The sequence below is a fragment of the Jaculus jaculus genome, chromosome 7, assembly GCF_020740685.1.
Source record: "Jaculus jaculus isolate mJacJac1 chromosome 7, mJacJac1.mat.Y.cur, whole genome shotgun sequence".
NCBI classification, from domain to species: domain Eukaryota; kingdom Metazoa; phylum Chordata; class Mammalia; order Rodentia; family Dipodidae; genus Jaculus; species Jaculus jaculus.
The window spans coordinates 154,446,974-154,462,199 of record NC_059108.1 but is presented as its reverse complement, the minus strand read 5'-3'; the positions used below and the strand labels follow the sequence as shown (position 1 = coordinate 154,462,199).

At 43.8% G+C, this 15,226-nt stretch overlaps 1 protein-coding gene across 4 annotated transcripts in view; it reads right to left on the bottom strand.

Moving 5' to 3' along the window:
- Positions 1-313: 313 nt before the first annotated feature.
- The window catches only part of Dicer1 (dicer 1, ribonuclease III), a 75,554-nt gene continuing 60,641 nt past the window's right edge, over positions 314-15,226 (bottom strand). For all 4 annotated transcript variants that reach the window (XM_045155308.1, XM_045155307.1, XM_045155309.1 and 1 more), the window contains 6 exons: positions 12,636-12,791; positions 8,028-8,916; positions 6,300-6,568; positions 3,451-3,613; positions 3,281-3,356; positions 314-2,952 (listed from right to left, as the gene is read on the bottom strand). In XM_045155308.1, the coding sequence (XP_045011243.1) occupies positions 2,787-2,952; positions 3,281-3,356; positions 3,451-3,613; positions 6,300-6,568; positions 8,028-8,916; positions 12,636-12,791 (1,719 nt within the window). In that variant the 3' untranslated portion in view covers positions 314-2,786. The remainder of the gene's footprint in view (positions 2,953-3,280; positions 3,357-3,450; positions 3,614-6,299; positions 6,569-8,027; positions 8,917-12,635; positions 12,792-15,226) is intronic.

Sequence of the window (15,226 nt, the reverse complement as noted above, 5' to 3'; positions counted from 1 at the left end):
CTCAGTAAATCAAAACAGCAGCAAGGCCAAACCATATTTCCTCCTCTCAGGTAAGCATGTTTCTCTTGAAATGAGGTAAAGCTGATACCAAGTGCAACGCGAATCTGTGCTCCACGAACAGAACAGGGGGAAAGCTCTCCGAAAGGCAGCGTGGCTGAGACCGCGGGGCGGGCCGGGAAGGAAGACCACACGGGTAGAGGAGGGTCATGCCGACAACCTGCTGCAGTCACGAGGCGCTTCCACAGCCGCCTCCCCCAGCTGACCTCGCCCGTCCCTACGCTGCTGGGGCCCAGCCCCACCCCGCCCCCGCCCCGAGCCAGCCTCCACCTTCCACCCAGCCTCACGCACAATCACAGGCACGCGAGGGCTCACACACAGCCGGCAGTGGGGGACAGAGCAGCTTTCCTTGTGACAGATGCAGAACATTTCAACAACAAAGCTGGGGAAACTTGGCAGCTAATGCTCAGCAGCATGAAAGCGTTCCTGCCCATTCATATGTAACTCATACTCTTTATTCTTAACTTCATCACCAGGGGACCATAAAATGCTTCGAACTGAGTCAAATTAATATCAGCTATTTTTCTCCACCAGGAAAAAAGTGAAATAGCTAAAGTGTACTATTGATAAAAACATTTTGAATGGTAGCAGGAAATCTGAAGCCCTGAGAATGGATGAGCTAGTCATATCCAAACTGAACTTTTAAATACTAACAACAGTGCTCTTCCCAAGGTTTACAAGTCCACTGAGGCAGGCCCTCTCACCAGGAGTGTAAGGGAAACAAGTTCACATTGGTGCTGAGGCTGGAGACTTCCTAGGCGCAGGAACCGTGCCCCAGACACATACAGCATCAGGCAGTTTACACAGGCAAGGATCTGAGATGCAGACACAATGCCCTCCCACAGCCCACCTAGGTTTCTGGATAACTGTATGTGCTTACACTTACAAACTCACAAAACTGCTGGCTTTAACTTGCCCTGATGCCTCACATTATTTTGATCTAAATCAGACAAGTGTAATTCCAAATCTGAATAGGTTAACTCCATAAAAACAACTCACTTCACAATTTAATCGTTTAGGTTAAGATCGGAGGCAACAAGAAAAGGTGGAGAAGGGCGGTATGCCCTTCCCCGAGTTCCTCGCAAGCAGGCTACCAGCTTCTGCGCTCACACGTGTGCACAGAGGCGTCTCCTACGGGTGAACAACTCCATTTGCACAATTAAGTGCAGTGTCCTGGAGAGCAGGAGCCGCCTGGCTCGCTCGGCTTTCGCACATTTCAAGCATAATGAATGGGCAAACTGCAGCAAACCTCTCAGGTATGTTGATGGGCAGGCACAACCAACCCATGGCATTAAAAAAGGTAAATTAAGAGGTATTATAGTTACAGTGCAAAAAAAAAAAAATTTAATTTCAAGCATAATACATAAACATAGCACCAAACAGAGGGAAAATGCATGCAAAAGAAAAGAAAAACTGAGGTATTTAAGTGAAGAGTGCCTACAACTCTAATTAAAGGAACTTAGGCAAATGCCTAAACATGTTTTGTTTATTTTAATCCCAAGATGGAAATCATGACCTAGTTTATCTAAATTAATGCCTTGAGTCCCAGACGCATCAAAGCACTGGCGGCTCCTGGCCAGCGTCAAGGTGCACGCACTGACACCACGACTTTGGTAGGAGATGCGCGGATGTGGGCACGGACGTGGGCGCGGGGTGCGGGGCGCGGGGCAGAGACAGGGGGCGGTGCTGCTTTGCTTCTCTAAAGTGTGGCCTGCCAGGCAGGTATAAGATTTGCAGCCCACTTTTGGTGTGACATGTCTAAGGGTACTTTGTCAGAGCAACAGCCTACAGGGCAAAATAGTTTGCCACAAACGTTTTCACCAGTGGAACTACCAGCAGGAGGTTTTTAGGAAATTGGAAATTTAGCTAAAGATTATTTTCATCATGATGTTAAAAAAATCCATAAACTACATTCTCTGGGTTTCAGTATCTTCAGTACACGTGTGACAGAAATTCTACTATAGTCCTGTAATAAGTTACAACTGTATTAGTGAACTATAAATACCACCCAGTCTCAATACCTAATGCATAATGAAAATAAGGAAATACAAATGACTTGCTCCAAAAAAGATGAGACATGAACATGAAGTTTTTACTTTTAAGGCAAGAACCTTTTCTTATGCAGAAATCTCAAATGTAACTCAACACGCCAGCTCATGGCGACTCACATCTGTCCCTTATGATTACTAAGTGCAGCAGAAGTGGGAGCGTCACCCACACACATGACGGGGGAAACTCGGACAGCATGGGCGCCACCCCTTGCAAACCACTTCGCTCACCAACTGCCGTGGGGCTGGCTCCCCTGCACACACTGAGGGGGAGAGACCACCCAGCCTAGGGACAACTGGAGGCTGCAGCTCCACGGCCTCCTATCTCCAAGCAAAGCCGACAGAAATTAAGTACAGACAACCAAAACAAGCAAAAGCTCCTGTCAATCATTACTTCAAACACCTGCTAAGCGTCGTCATTAAAGCACTCTTGTGATTTAAACAAAGCAGACGCAGGGGAAGAAGACAAGATTGTGTTTGCGCAAAAAACTAAACTACAATTAGTTCCAAAAATTTATACATGTTAAATGTTTTATTCTGTTATCTATCTTGTTATCAAACTTTAAATTCTGCCTTCAATTTGTTCCGTTCAATGTCAACTTTAAGTCATCCTTTTTAGATTGAAGTATTTCCCCTTCCTTCACGCTGCCTCACTGTGTCGTCCGCTGAGTGGCGCGGGGCTCAGCTGCCGGAAACCTGAGGCTGGTTGGCTTTGAGGCTGCGGAGGGCTCTTCTGGCTGCTGCAGATTTGGCGATCCTGTAACTCCGGCCAACACCTTTAAATTTCCCCTTGCCCACTACTTCCACCGTGACTCTGACCTTCCCATCGTACGTCCTCTCTGCCGGGCTGTAAAAAATCCAGACAGCTTGAATTAGAAGCCGAGGATATTTATTATTGTTGTCAGTCAGCGTTTCCTAGGCACTCTCAGCCGAGAGCCCTGGATGGGCTGACACTGCACAAAGGAAGTGTGCATTAGGACTTAGAAGCCCGTTTCTGCCCCAGTTAGCTTTGCTTTAGAAAATCCAAAGGAAAAAGAGCCGTCAATCAGACTCAAAGGGAACTGGACTGCAGCACACCAGTGCACACATGTTTCAAAATCAGGAGTTTCTGCTCTCCTGAGAACATCTCCTTGTTTGGAGGTACATGACTTTTTCCACACACATTTCCTGCTTACCTAAATTTGGCTGTTTCTGGTTCCATTTCAAGCAGTTCTCGCACTGGAGAACGGGGCACATTTGCAGAGAACTTTTCTGTAATCGAAACAAGAGAACAATGTGAATAGCAAAATATATTTTTTAAAAAACAGTGTTGTTTCTATGAAAAAAAAAAAAGAGCCAACAATACCTATGAGCGGTCGCATCATGGGATAGTACACTTGCCACACCACCTCCAGGGACATCCCACTGTCCATATATATGGCACCAGCAAGAGACTCAAAAATATCTCCCATGGCCTTTGGAACCTCGATGTCCTCTTCTTTCTCTTCATCCTCCTCGGATCTCCTAAGCTATTACAAAGAAGAGAAACGTGTAAGTCATAAAAATATTTTTATATATTTGAAAGAGAGTGACTGGTTAATTAATTATGGGTGTGCCAGGGCCTCTTGATTCTGCATACAAACTACAAACACATGCGCCATTTTCTGCATCTGGCATTTTCTACGGGTACTAGGGAATCGAACCTGAACCAGCACACACAGCAGGAGTTGCAAGAAAGTGCTTTAATGGCTAAGCTGCCTCCCCAGCCCCAAAAGGCCATTTTTAAAGGTCAGCCACAAACTTGTGCTTCTTTTTTTTAAGCTATGACTTTTATTTCTTTAACAAAAGTAACAATATCAACCATTCATGGCAAGTCTACTACATTAAATAGGCTTTTCATAACCATTTTATCTGAAAAAATAAAAAGAGAACAGAAAAACCAAAGGAAAAAGAAAACGAGAAAAGTACTCTATACCCTTTCACCCCAGGACGAGAAACAGTCCATGTTTTAAACTCAGGGGCAATCACAGGCTGCATGCCGCAGCAGGGCCCCTCGCAGTGGGCCAGGGCAGAGCCACTGCTCAGTAGAGCCCTTGCAGGGAAGAGAACGCTACCCTCTTGGCAGACAAATTCTTTTTCGAAGATCTCTCCCTCTTGGCTCTCTTTTCATTAAACCATTTAATGTATACTCTCTGTAACAGAGTACCTGACACATATGCACTCAAGTGAGTAGGATAAAATCCTACCTAGGTAGCACAACCTTTCTCCATTGCTGCAATCCTGTCTCTAGCAATAAGTAACAATAAGTTACAATAAGTAACTGAACATGACACATTCAAGTTTCTCAAAGTCCTACTAAAAATTACTTAGCTATCCATTCAGAAGGCCAACATGTGATTACTAAAATCTTGATCCAGCCAATGCAGAGTCACACAACAGAGCACACAGTGGAAGGAGCAGACGCACTGTGCACATTCCTCCCTGCCCCTTCCGTATTCATGTCTGTCCATAGCAGCAGCACTACATCCCAACTTGCTAACAGTGGTTACTGGAAGGCAGAATAATTGGCAACTTAAATTTTCTGAGCTGGGCGTGGTGGCACATGCCTTTAATCCCAGCACTCGGGAGGCAGAGGTAGGAGGATCACCGTGAGTACGAGGCCACCCTGAGACTACACAGTGAATTCCAGGTCAGCCTGGGCTAGAGTGAGACCCTATCTCGAAAAACAAAAACAAAACAAAACAAAATTTCTTTGCTTATTTTTATTTCCTAGTCTTAAAAAATAAATTATTGTAAAAAATGCTATTTTGCAAATAAGTGATTCTTTATACCAATGCTGACTATTAAAATAACAAGGTGCTTATTATTCATGCCTTATGGTTTGGGGATATAAAGAAATCTTAGAACTTAGCAAGTTAATTCTCTCCTGTACAGTTAAAGAAACTGAGGCCCAAAAAGATAAACACTACCTTAAGAAAAAGTAGGTAGGGAAAGCCAGATGATGGCATTTCCAGTAAGTTTCCTACCTTCATACCCATCTTTGTACAAAAAAAGGAAGTAAAAGAATGAAGAAAAACTAACAAAACCAGCATCCAAAGAGAATTTGTGTCTAATTTTAGCACATTCCTCAAACTTAAGAGCTTAAATATTTCCAAAGAAAGACACTAGAGATACACCTGGAATATCTATGGATGGGTGATTTGGGGCCAGTGCAGAGGGACATGGGAGGAGCAAAAGCCCTGTTCCAGCACCCACACACGCAGTGCACTGGCCAACACTCCCCGTGGCTGGGATTCAACACCCAGACTCAGCATTCTCGTGGACAACTAAAGACACTCACTACTCTCTAACAGTGGTTTGGGGCAATTGAAGAAAAAAATGAAAGCAAGAATAATGTATTAAGAATAAATAACTTGACTCTTCATAAATAAGAGTATCAAAGCTCTTAGAATGAGAAGAGAAAACCGGAGGAGCTCCTTAGGCCTCAGGGATGCCAAAGAACAGCACCAAGGTATGAAAGAGGTGGTGAGGAGACTTGGTGCTATCCCTGCCTACAAAAGCCCACCTACATGTTGGATTAGCTGCCTCAAGAAAGCACTTAAGAGAAGATGGCTCCCAAACGCCCATGTTCACAGTCATAGCTTGCTAATACTGGACTAAATATTTCTTATTCCCTTAAAAAAAAAAAAGGTCAGATTAAGAGACACTGATCTGGGCTGGAGAGATGGCTTAGCAGTTAAGGCACTTGCCTGCGAAGCCTAGGAATCCAGGTTCAATTCCCCAGCACCCACTTAAGCCAGATGTACAGGTGGTGCATGCATCTGGAGTTCATTTGCAGTGGTTGGAGGCCCTAATGCACCCAATCACTCTCTCTGTCTGCCTCTTTCTCTCTGCATTTCTCTCAAATAAAAAAAAATAATTTTTTAAAAATTTTATCAAAAAGACACTGAGCTTTTAGAAAGGCAAAGTCTATGTTAGGGGCAAGAGAGGAATCATGTTTCTGTGGCATGAGCCCTCAGGAGTAACAGAAAGCCCTGGCTCCCCCTCACCTGAACGGCCACCTACTTGGTCCACATAGGGTGAGAAGTCAAGTGTCAAAGACCTACCTGAACACAGCCAGTCACTCTCAGCTCTCTCCAGAGATCATGCCTACAGGCACCCTGGTCCTGCCCTGCACTCCCACACTGAATGAATACAGTCTTAAGTAGCACTGACCTCAGAGTCCATCCCTTGCATCTCGTTCTTTTCAAGCTGAAACTGCACAAAGTCATCAATGACGTGGAAAAGCTCAGGAGAAACAGCCTTAAAGTACTTGTGGTAGTCATACTTCACAGCCAGTGATGCAAAGATGGTGTTGTTGACCAGAGCAGAGCGCAGGTCAGTCAGAACCCCTGGGGAGTGCTGCCGTGGGTCTTCATAAAGGTGCTTGGTTATGAGGTAGTCCAAAATCGCATCTCCCAGGAATTCTAAGCGCTGGTAACAATCTGCACAAGGGCCCAAAGCGGAACCATCAGGCCATGTGACTGATGCGCATTCTGTCTGCACAACCATGCGGGCTGAGTCCCAGGCTCTTTTAGGACTTCTACTCAGGAGCACTTGCATTGGTTTCAGCAATGGGAAAATTACTGGATATGTATTTACTAGCACCTCTCCACATTAAGTCTGAATGGCAATTTAAAGCAAATTCCTTTCATGTAAATGGTGGTCATAAAATCTTCAAGTGTCAAATAACAACTTTCATTTGTTTGTTGATCTTAAAGCCATTTCCCAGGTGTTCTCACAGCTACCGCACCCTTCTCCCCTTGCTCTGTACATGCCAGCCACCGTGATTATAACATGCTGGCACCTATGCGAAGTCATACGTGGCACACATGCCTTCAGGATACTGCACTCTGCCACAATCAGGGCACTGTCTCTCCTACATTCTACAATTGTGGTGAATAGCACAATTCCTTAACACTCCTGGATTACATGTGCCACACAAGATGACAACGCAAAGAAGAGCCTCTTCAAAACTCCAACTAACACTTGAACGGAACCTGACAACAAGCCAAGACCTGAGGTGGCAGACATAAGCACAGCCCTCAAGCAAAGGTCACTGTCTAGCCTGCAAAGCCATCAAGGCTGAACAATATCTTGTTTTTCTCAGTCATTAAAGGGATCCACTCAGCTAAGACAACTGAGGCTGAGAGAGAAGTGACTGTCTCACATTACCTATGGCAAGGGCCAAAGTAGCTGAAACCTAACAATGTATGGAATCCATTGTCACTCCTCTCCATAAAGACCAGACTTTACCTGTTACAACAATTGTTCTATCCAGAATCAGAAATTCACCTTTTAGTTTTATATTTTGTAAATTATCTTAGCCTATACCTTTAACTATGCAAAATACAGACTATACTTTGATGGTCTTGTTTTTCTCATACATAATATAATGTATAAACTTTATCTAGGGCTCAAAAGCTGAAAGTAATTTTGGAAGAGGATACTTATTCTCCTTTTACTCTGGACTATCAGAAACTATAGAGCAGAGAGAAAGCCAGAGCAGAGTGATACGACCTTCCTGTGGAACCTCTGCTTTTAATCCTCTGCATTAGACATAAGAAGACCCTACAAGAGAGCTTTCTGTGTAAGAACAAGAAAAAGATGCAGAAGTAACTTCAGAATATATGAATAAATCAAGAACTAAAAGCAGCCATGGATGGGCATTGAGGGCATTTGGGTAGGCTAAGACAAGAAACAGCAAACTACGAAGGCTTACATTTCTAGCCAGGCAGCATATAAAGTGACATCTGTGAGAGGACAGAGGGTCACCCTGGCTCCCCAGAAGATGAGAACTATAACTGTTTCCTTTGGCTTCCTCCCCCAACTGCACATGCACAGACCAAGTGCATCATGGCCCCAACAGTGAACAGACAAGAGTGTGGCCCTGGGGCGCCTTACCAGTGATGGTGTTGTAGTGGTAGGAGGCGTGTGTAAAAGCCTGCAGAAGGTAAGCCTTATTCTTGAATCTGTAGTTAATTTTCTTCTCAAAATTGTCAAACCCTGATATAAGGTGATTCAGGGTCCTCTCTGCATCTGGATGGTCAAACATGCACCTCGGTGGGATCTTCAACCAGCCGTACTCCAAGTCTTTCCCGGCAGAGAAGCGGGGGCCTGTGGCCGCGGAGGAGCAGCCCCCTGAAAGGCTCCTTTGTTGGCTGCTGAGGTTCTCCCGAGCAGGGCCCGGGGCCTTTTCCCGAGCGGTCCTCTTAATGAGCGGGAGCACCTTCAGCCCCAGCGAGCAGAGGAAGAGCTGAGCAGCCCTCTCGCCGCAGCTGGTTAAGTAGCAGCCCAGCAGGGCCTCCACGCAGTCGGCTATGCTTTTGTCAGCAATGCACTGCTCCGTGTGCAAGTCGTAAGAAATGGACTGTTTTCCCGTGTCAACGCCACAGTTTTCTTCTGACGGATTCCAGAAGCCCACCACGAAGTCATCCTCTTCCACAGCTTTGCTGGGATCCAGATAGCACATTGCATCCCAAGAGCTGTAGTCAAAATCGTCCAGGTCAGACGAGAATGGCATGCTACCTAAGGAGGACTTTGGGGGCATCTTCCACTCATATGCAGACTCAGTGGTCGCAAAAGGGGAGAGAGAAATTTTCCTTACAAAAGCTCCTGACCCCATTAGCACGTTATCTATGAAGCGGATGTGTTCCTGGTCGTACTCCAGGAAGTCATCCTCAGACTCGGGCTCCTCTTTGGGAGCCCTCCAGGTCAGGCCGTCCTCCTCCTCGTCCTCACAGTCCTCACAGTCCTCGCCCAGTTTGCCATTAGCCAGCATGCAGTCTTTTGTCTGAAACGGGGAAGGAGGGGAGACATAGCTGCTGTTTTAAAAAGGGTTTAAAACTCAATAAAACCAAGGGTTATGGATAATTTCAAACGACAACCACAAATACTAAAAGGCAACTTAAAAATCATGGCCATTTGTTTCCAATTAACATAAAATAAGTTATTTAATCATATAAACAAAGTAAAACAAGTTCTTTGAATGTCATTTTCTAAGTTATAAAATGATCTTTATCCAGAATAACTCTGTAGGAGAATTCTGAACATGGATAAAGTTAAAATTAATGTCCACCATGCAAAACTTCACCCTAGAAGCCTCACTCTGAAAGACCTACCACAAGAGCCTTGTATGTCAATCTGACCTTCCAAGGGGCTGGCGAAGTTTGAAAACATGGCAACCTGACTTTCAAATTAATAAAATCAAATTCCAGATGGAGGAAAAACATTATCCTTTCAATTGAATATAACATAAAAATAGACGAAATTATTTTTAAAATATACAGTACAGTATAGGGTTTTGCAATGATATGTCTTTTTCTCCACTTCCATTTCAAATTTAAAAAAACATTTTTTACAATGTGAAACTAAATTGTTTCTTAAAAAAGAAGTGAGTACTGAAACAGGGCACAAATTTAAGAAATTATCCCTCCTCACTCTGTCTGAGCTTCGATAACTGGGGTAACAGATTATAGCATAACTGACAAAAATAGAGGAAAATTTAAACTAACATGAAACAACAACAATCCATTTCTGTCAAAAAATCTTTGCTAATTCCAATTTCTTTGGCAAGAGCTTATTTGTGAATGGAAGCTTTAATAATGGCTATGGTTCAATAGTGACGCAACTTTTTTTAAGCTAGAAAGATGCCAAATTTTTTACACAGCACACACACAAGCACGCACACATCATCGACTCACCACCTTATTTTGGAGCGACAGGCGGAAGAACATGCTTCAATTTCTATTGTTAATTTTCCAGAGGTTTTTGACAAAACAGTTTTAAACTATTTGCCAAGTGTCTTATAAACAGGCAAGTATTTCACGTAAAACCTGACTGACAAGAGATAGAAACCGTGTATTTGAGGTAGCCATGTGACTGCTAATTAATTAGAAGCAACAAACATCCTCCTGAGAAGGAAGGAAGGGCAGTGAGGAAACTACTGCCAAAGCCTCTACTGGTCCACGGGAACATGGCATGCTATTTTTTTTTTCTTTTTTCTTTTTGCTTTTTTTTTTTTTTTTAAATTTTTATTTATTTATTTGAGAGCAACAGACACAGAAAGAAAGACAGATAGAGGGAGAGAGCGAGAATGGGCATGCCAGGGCTTCCAGCCTCTGCAAACGAACTCCAGATGCGTGTGCCCCCTTGTGCATCTGGCTAACGTGGGACCTGGGGAACCGAGCCTCGAACCGGGGTCCTTAGGCTTCACAGGCAAGCGCTTAACCGCTAAGCCATCTCTCCAGCCCTCTTTTTGTTTTTTTGAGGTAAGGTCTCACTCTAGCTCAGGCTGACATAGAATTCGCATGTAGTCTCAGGGCGGCCTCGAACTCCCAGCAATCCTCCTACCTCTGCCTCCAGAGTGCTGGGATTAAAGGCATGTGCCACCATGCCTGGCTACAACATGTTTTTGACTATTGTTTGTTTCCTAAGACAAAATAGGCCAAATTGCAATTTTAAAATGCAGATGAATAATTTAAAAGATTGAAACAAGTTTTCTATTGCCTAATAAAGTGATGCCATAAGCTAAAAATGACAGTGCGCACACACACACAAATACAAAGAACTGGCTCTTATCAAAAACAGTGTGATCGTGGGCTCTGGGTCTTCAGACTCTTCATCCACAGAAGTGTAGGGCTCTGCCGTACAAAGTGTGCTCCGAAAGCACTTGGATCCCTCTGAGAGCAAGTAGCGTTGTGAAAGCTTTGGTCAGCAGTTTCAGCCACCTTTCCACTCGGTTCCCTACCACTCTTCTAGGAGGCATTCACATCTCAAAATACCACCTGGGGCCAGAGTAGTGCAGGGAGAAAATTTGGAAAGGCCCAAACACTGTTTCCAATCAATGCAAGGGTCCATTTCAGTATGTGTAAATCATTACGTGAAGGCCTGAACAGGTTTTTAATGTAGACAACATGCTGAGCCATTAGGAACATTAAGGAGGGGCTGGAAAGACGGCTCAGTAGACACAGCACTCATTGCTCAAGCTGCAGTACCTGGGTTCGAGTCCTAGACCCCACGTGAGAAGCTGAAAGACGTGCCAGACATCTGTAATCCTCACACACTGGTGCTGATGATATGAGAGGCACAGACGTAAAAGTTTCCCACAAGTTCACGGTGAGCCCAGCAAAAATTGGTAGAATGAGAATTCAGAAAAAGAAACGCTGCCTCAAATGAGGTGGACAGGCAAAATCCAATCCTGAAATCCTGTGGCACCTGCCCTCACATGCAAACATGCACACACACACACAAAATACAACTTATATGTCAAAAGAAACATTAAGGCAAACAGTAACTCTGTATTGTAACTTCAAAACAACTGCCTTGCTACTACCACCTTTACGCCACAATGTTTTGTGGAATCAAATACATCAGGGAGTAGTACTGACAAAAAAGGGGAACATTAGTGGAAGGTGTTTCAGAGTAATGAGGCACTTCCCCCCAGCTTTTGTTTTTTGTTGTTATTTTGAGGTAGGGTCTCACTCTAGCCCATGCTGACCTGGAATTCACTACGTAGTCTCAGGATGGCCTCCAACTCACAGCGATCCTCCTAATTCTGCCTCCCACATTCTGGGATTAAAGGTGTGTGCCACCATGCCCAGCATGAAGCTATACCTGAAAATCATCACATTTTCTACTAAGGCTCTCCAGATCCTAAATTAATAAATGTCATTTCCTATCCTAACTTGCATTAACACAGTCTCTTGGTGTTTTTCCAGATAAGCTCTATTTCTGCGATAAGTAAAACAGTACCTGAGTTATCAGAACAGACTGACATAGCATGTTACCTATAAATGCCTAAGACAAGGGATCAAAAAGATGTTATTTAGAAAATATAACCTGTGGAAGAAATGCCATTATCACTGCCAGCCTGCAGTAAAAATGACCTAGCAGCAGCCAATCTACCATGAATGCAGAATGAGTCCAGAAGCAGAGTTGTGTGAAAGATACCAAATTTGTAAGAGGCTCTCTTCTCAGAGTCCAGGACACGGAGGCCTCCAGCCGCCCCCTGGTGGCCTTCAAGACTAGACAAAGGGAAGCAGCTGCTAATAGGCCAAGTTTAAGTCTCCAGAAGAGTGAAGTTATTTACAGAAGATTACAACCTTCACATATGGTATGGTGATCTTTTTTTTTTCTCCCCCACTCATAAGAAGAGATACAGTCTGGAGAAAGCCCTGAGCTGCAAAAGCTAGTCGGTGTTGAAATAAAGTCTTTCAGACATAGCCTGGTGGTCATAGGTCACTGAATTCACTTCAATTGGCAGAGCTAAGAATACATTGTAATGCACAGTTCTAAAGAGAAACTTAGAAAAATGCATGCTTTTCAAGAAAAGAGGTAACACAGACATAATCCTCCACCAAAACTAATGCTCCTTCTAAATCTGCAGGATGGTCTAGTTAAAGGATGAACTCAGTATATGCAATGTCTACTGTACACACATACTAGAAAGGAAACAGACAAAACAACTTTAGCTCAACAATAGCTCAATACCACCAGTTATGGAAAACTTACCATTTCATCCTTTTCCCATTTGTCTGTGTTAGTTTTGTCTTGATTTACCACATAGCCAGGAGGAAGCCAATTCACAGGGGGATCAAATATAGACACCACCATGCGGCTGGGTAGTCCCTTCTTCTTGCCAAGGCGATACAGGTTACAATTGCTGACCTTCGATAGGAAAAATTCAGATGTTTATCCCAAAACCAACCAAGCAGGAAATCATTCAAGGCACATCAACATATTCTAAGCTAAATGTCTGTCACAGTCGCTACAGTTATAAGGACTCTACAGTTTGCTATCTATTTACAACTATATTTTTGGCATGTGTATGTACATGTAACGTGTCTGTATACATGTTTGCATGTGACGTGTGTGGGCACACATTTGTGTGCACATGTACGTGAAGAGACCAGAGACTTGAATGTTGTTCGCCCTCACTTCCCATCTATTTTAGGACAGAATCTAACTGAACCCAAGAGCACACCAACTAGGCTACACACACTATAGTCAACCAGCCTCAGAGATCCTCCTGTCTGCCTCTCCAGACTGGGATTACACATGTGCCACCATACCCGGCACTTTGTATAGGGGCTGAAGGTTCAAGCTCAAGTTCTCACGGTAGCATGGACATACACTTTACTTGCTAAGCCATCTGCTCAGTTCTATTTATAACCATGCAAAATTCTCAAATATTGTTGTGAATATTTCTAAATATAAAACATAGTCCCCAAACTATCTAGTGTATATAAATATGTAAATTCCGCCGGGCGTGGTGGCGCACGCCTTTAATCCCAGCACTCAGGAGGCAGAGGTAGGAGGATTGCCGTGAGTTCGAGGCCACCCTGAGACTCCATAGTGAATTCCAGGTCAGCCTGGGCTGGAGTAAGACCCTACCTTGAAAAACCAAAAAAAAAAAAAAAAAGTAAATTCCTCAAGAATGAGTCAAAAGAAACAATTAACTTTCAAGGTTTAAAAAATACAACCTGATGATATAAAATTTTAATTGCTAGTTCAAACTATCAGGGTAGAAGATGTCAAAATGTCCAAACTCAAGACATTGTGAATAAAGAAGATGCAACTGACAATTTATATGCCTAGAATCTAAACCACCAATGTGATTCAATTGTAACATTCTGAAATATTATTCCTTTGATTTAGATAGCATTTTAAGACATCATTGAAGCATTTTAATAGATAAAAGGTATTTACCCATACCAACATGACAGTTTTCTTGCCCACTCTCTGGCCCACTTGCTTTTTAAAAAAAAAATACTTATTTGCAAACAGAGATACAGACAGAAAGAGAAAGCACGGGCATGCCAGGGCCTCCAGCCACTGCAAAGGAACTTTAGACTCACACACTGCTCTATGCATCTGCCTTATATGGATACTGGGGAACTGAACTCAGGTCATTAGGCTTTGCAGGCAAGTACCGTAACCACGGAGTCATCTCTCTAGCCCTTCTTTTCATTTTAAATTGAGAACTTCTTGTATGTACATACTGCATAGTGGTCACATTCACACTGGGTTATACTCATATGTTCCCTCTCCTCCACTCCCATTCCACTGAGGGTCCTCCTCAGTAAGGTTAGCTGTAATCCCTGTGGGGTCATGAATGTGCCAGTCAATCTCTGAGGATGAGGGACAATGCCTAGGGTACACCTTTCCAAAGTTCCCCGAGCCTTGGAGAGCACATTATAAGTCTTCCTTAGTGTTGGGCTCTTGGCAGCCTCTGATTTTCTGCTTTGATGAGTTCCCAAGGAGGTTCGCAGGCTAGCAGTGAGATCAGACGCAGATTTCTTAATGGTTCTAGCACCTCCCTCTTTTGCCCAAATGGTTGCATTTCTGTCTAGTTTTTCCTTGGAGACTAGGATCTAACACTGTTAATCTTCTTTCCAATTTCTAAAACCATGTTATTGAAGTACTACAGGAATCCTTCTCCATATAACTCAGCAACTACTCAGCCAGCATCTGGTACCTGAAAGAGGCACTTGGCCAGGTGGCACTGTAGGAAGCAAAGGAGCAGTCCAGGCAATGTGTCCAGATTGGTAGATGGCTCTGTCTGGGGCCACTGTGAGTCAAAGAGCTTTCCCAGCCACCTACAATGGAGTCAGTGCACATAAAGGACAGTCTCCCTCCTTTACTGTGCTGTGAGAATAAAGCATCCAGGAGGATGGATGCAGCAAAGACTGGGGCGGGGGGGGGAACCTTTCATGCTGGAAGAACCACAGGACAGGATGAAGAAGGAAATCGTAACCAAGGGATTAGGGTGAGGCAAAACTCAAGATAGGGCTAGAGAGATGGCTTAGTGGTTAAAGTGCTTGCCTGCAAAGCCTAAGGACCTAGGGTTGATTCCCTAATACCCACGTAAGCCAGATGCACCAGGTGGCACATACATTTGGAGTTTGTTTGCAGTGGCTGGAGGCCCTGGTGCACACATTCTCCATCTCTCTATATACCTCTTTCTCTAATAAGCAAATAAAATGAATAAATACAATAAAAAAAAAACTCAGGCAGTAACAACAGGTGGCCCAAGGCCTGTGTCAAGAGCATCAAGCCACAGTCTGGTCAGGACTGTCCAGTGGAACATGCTGAATAAACCT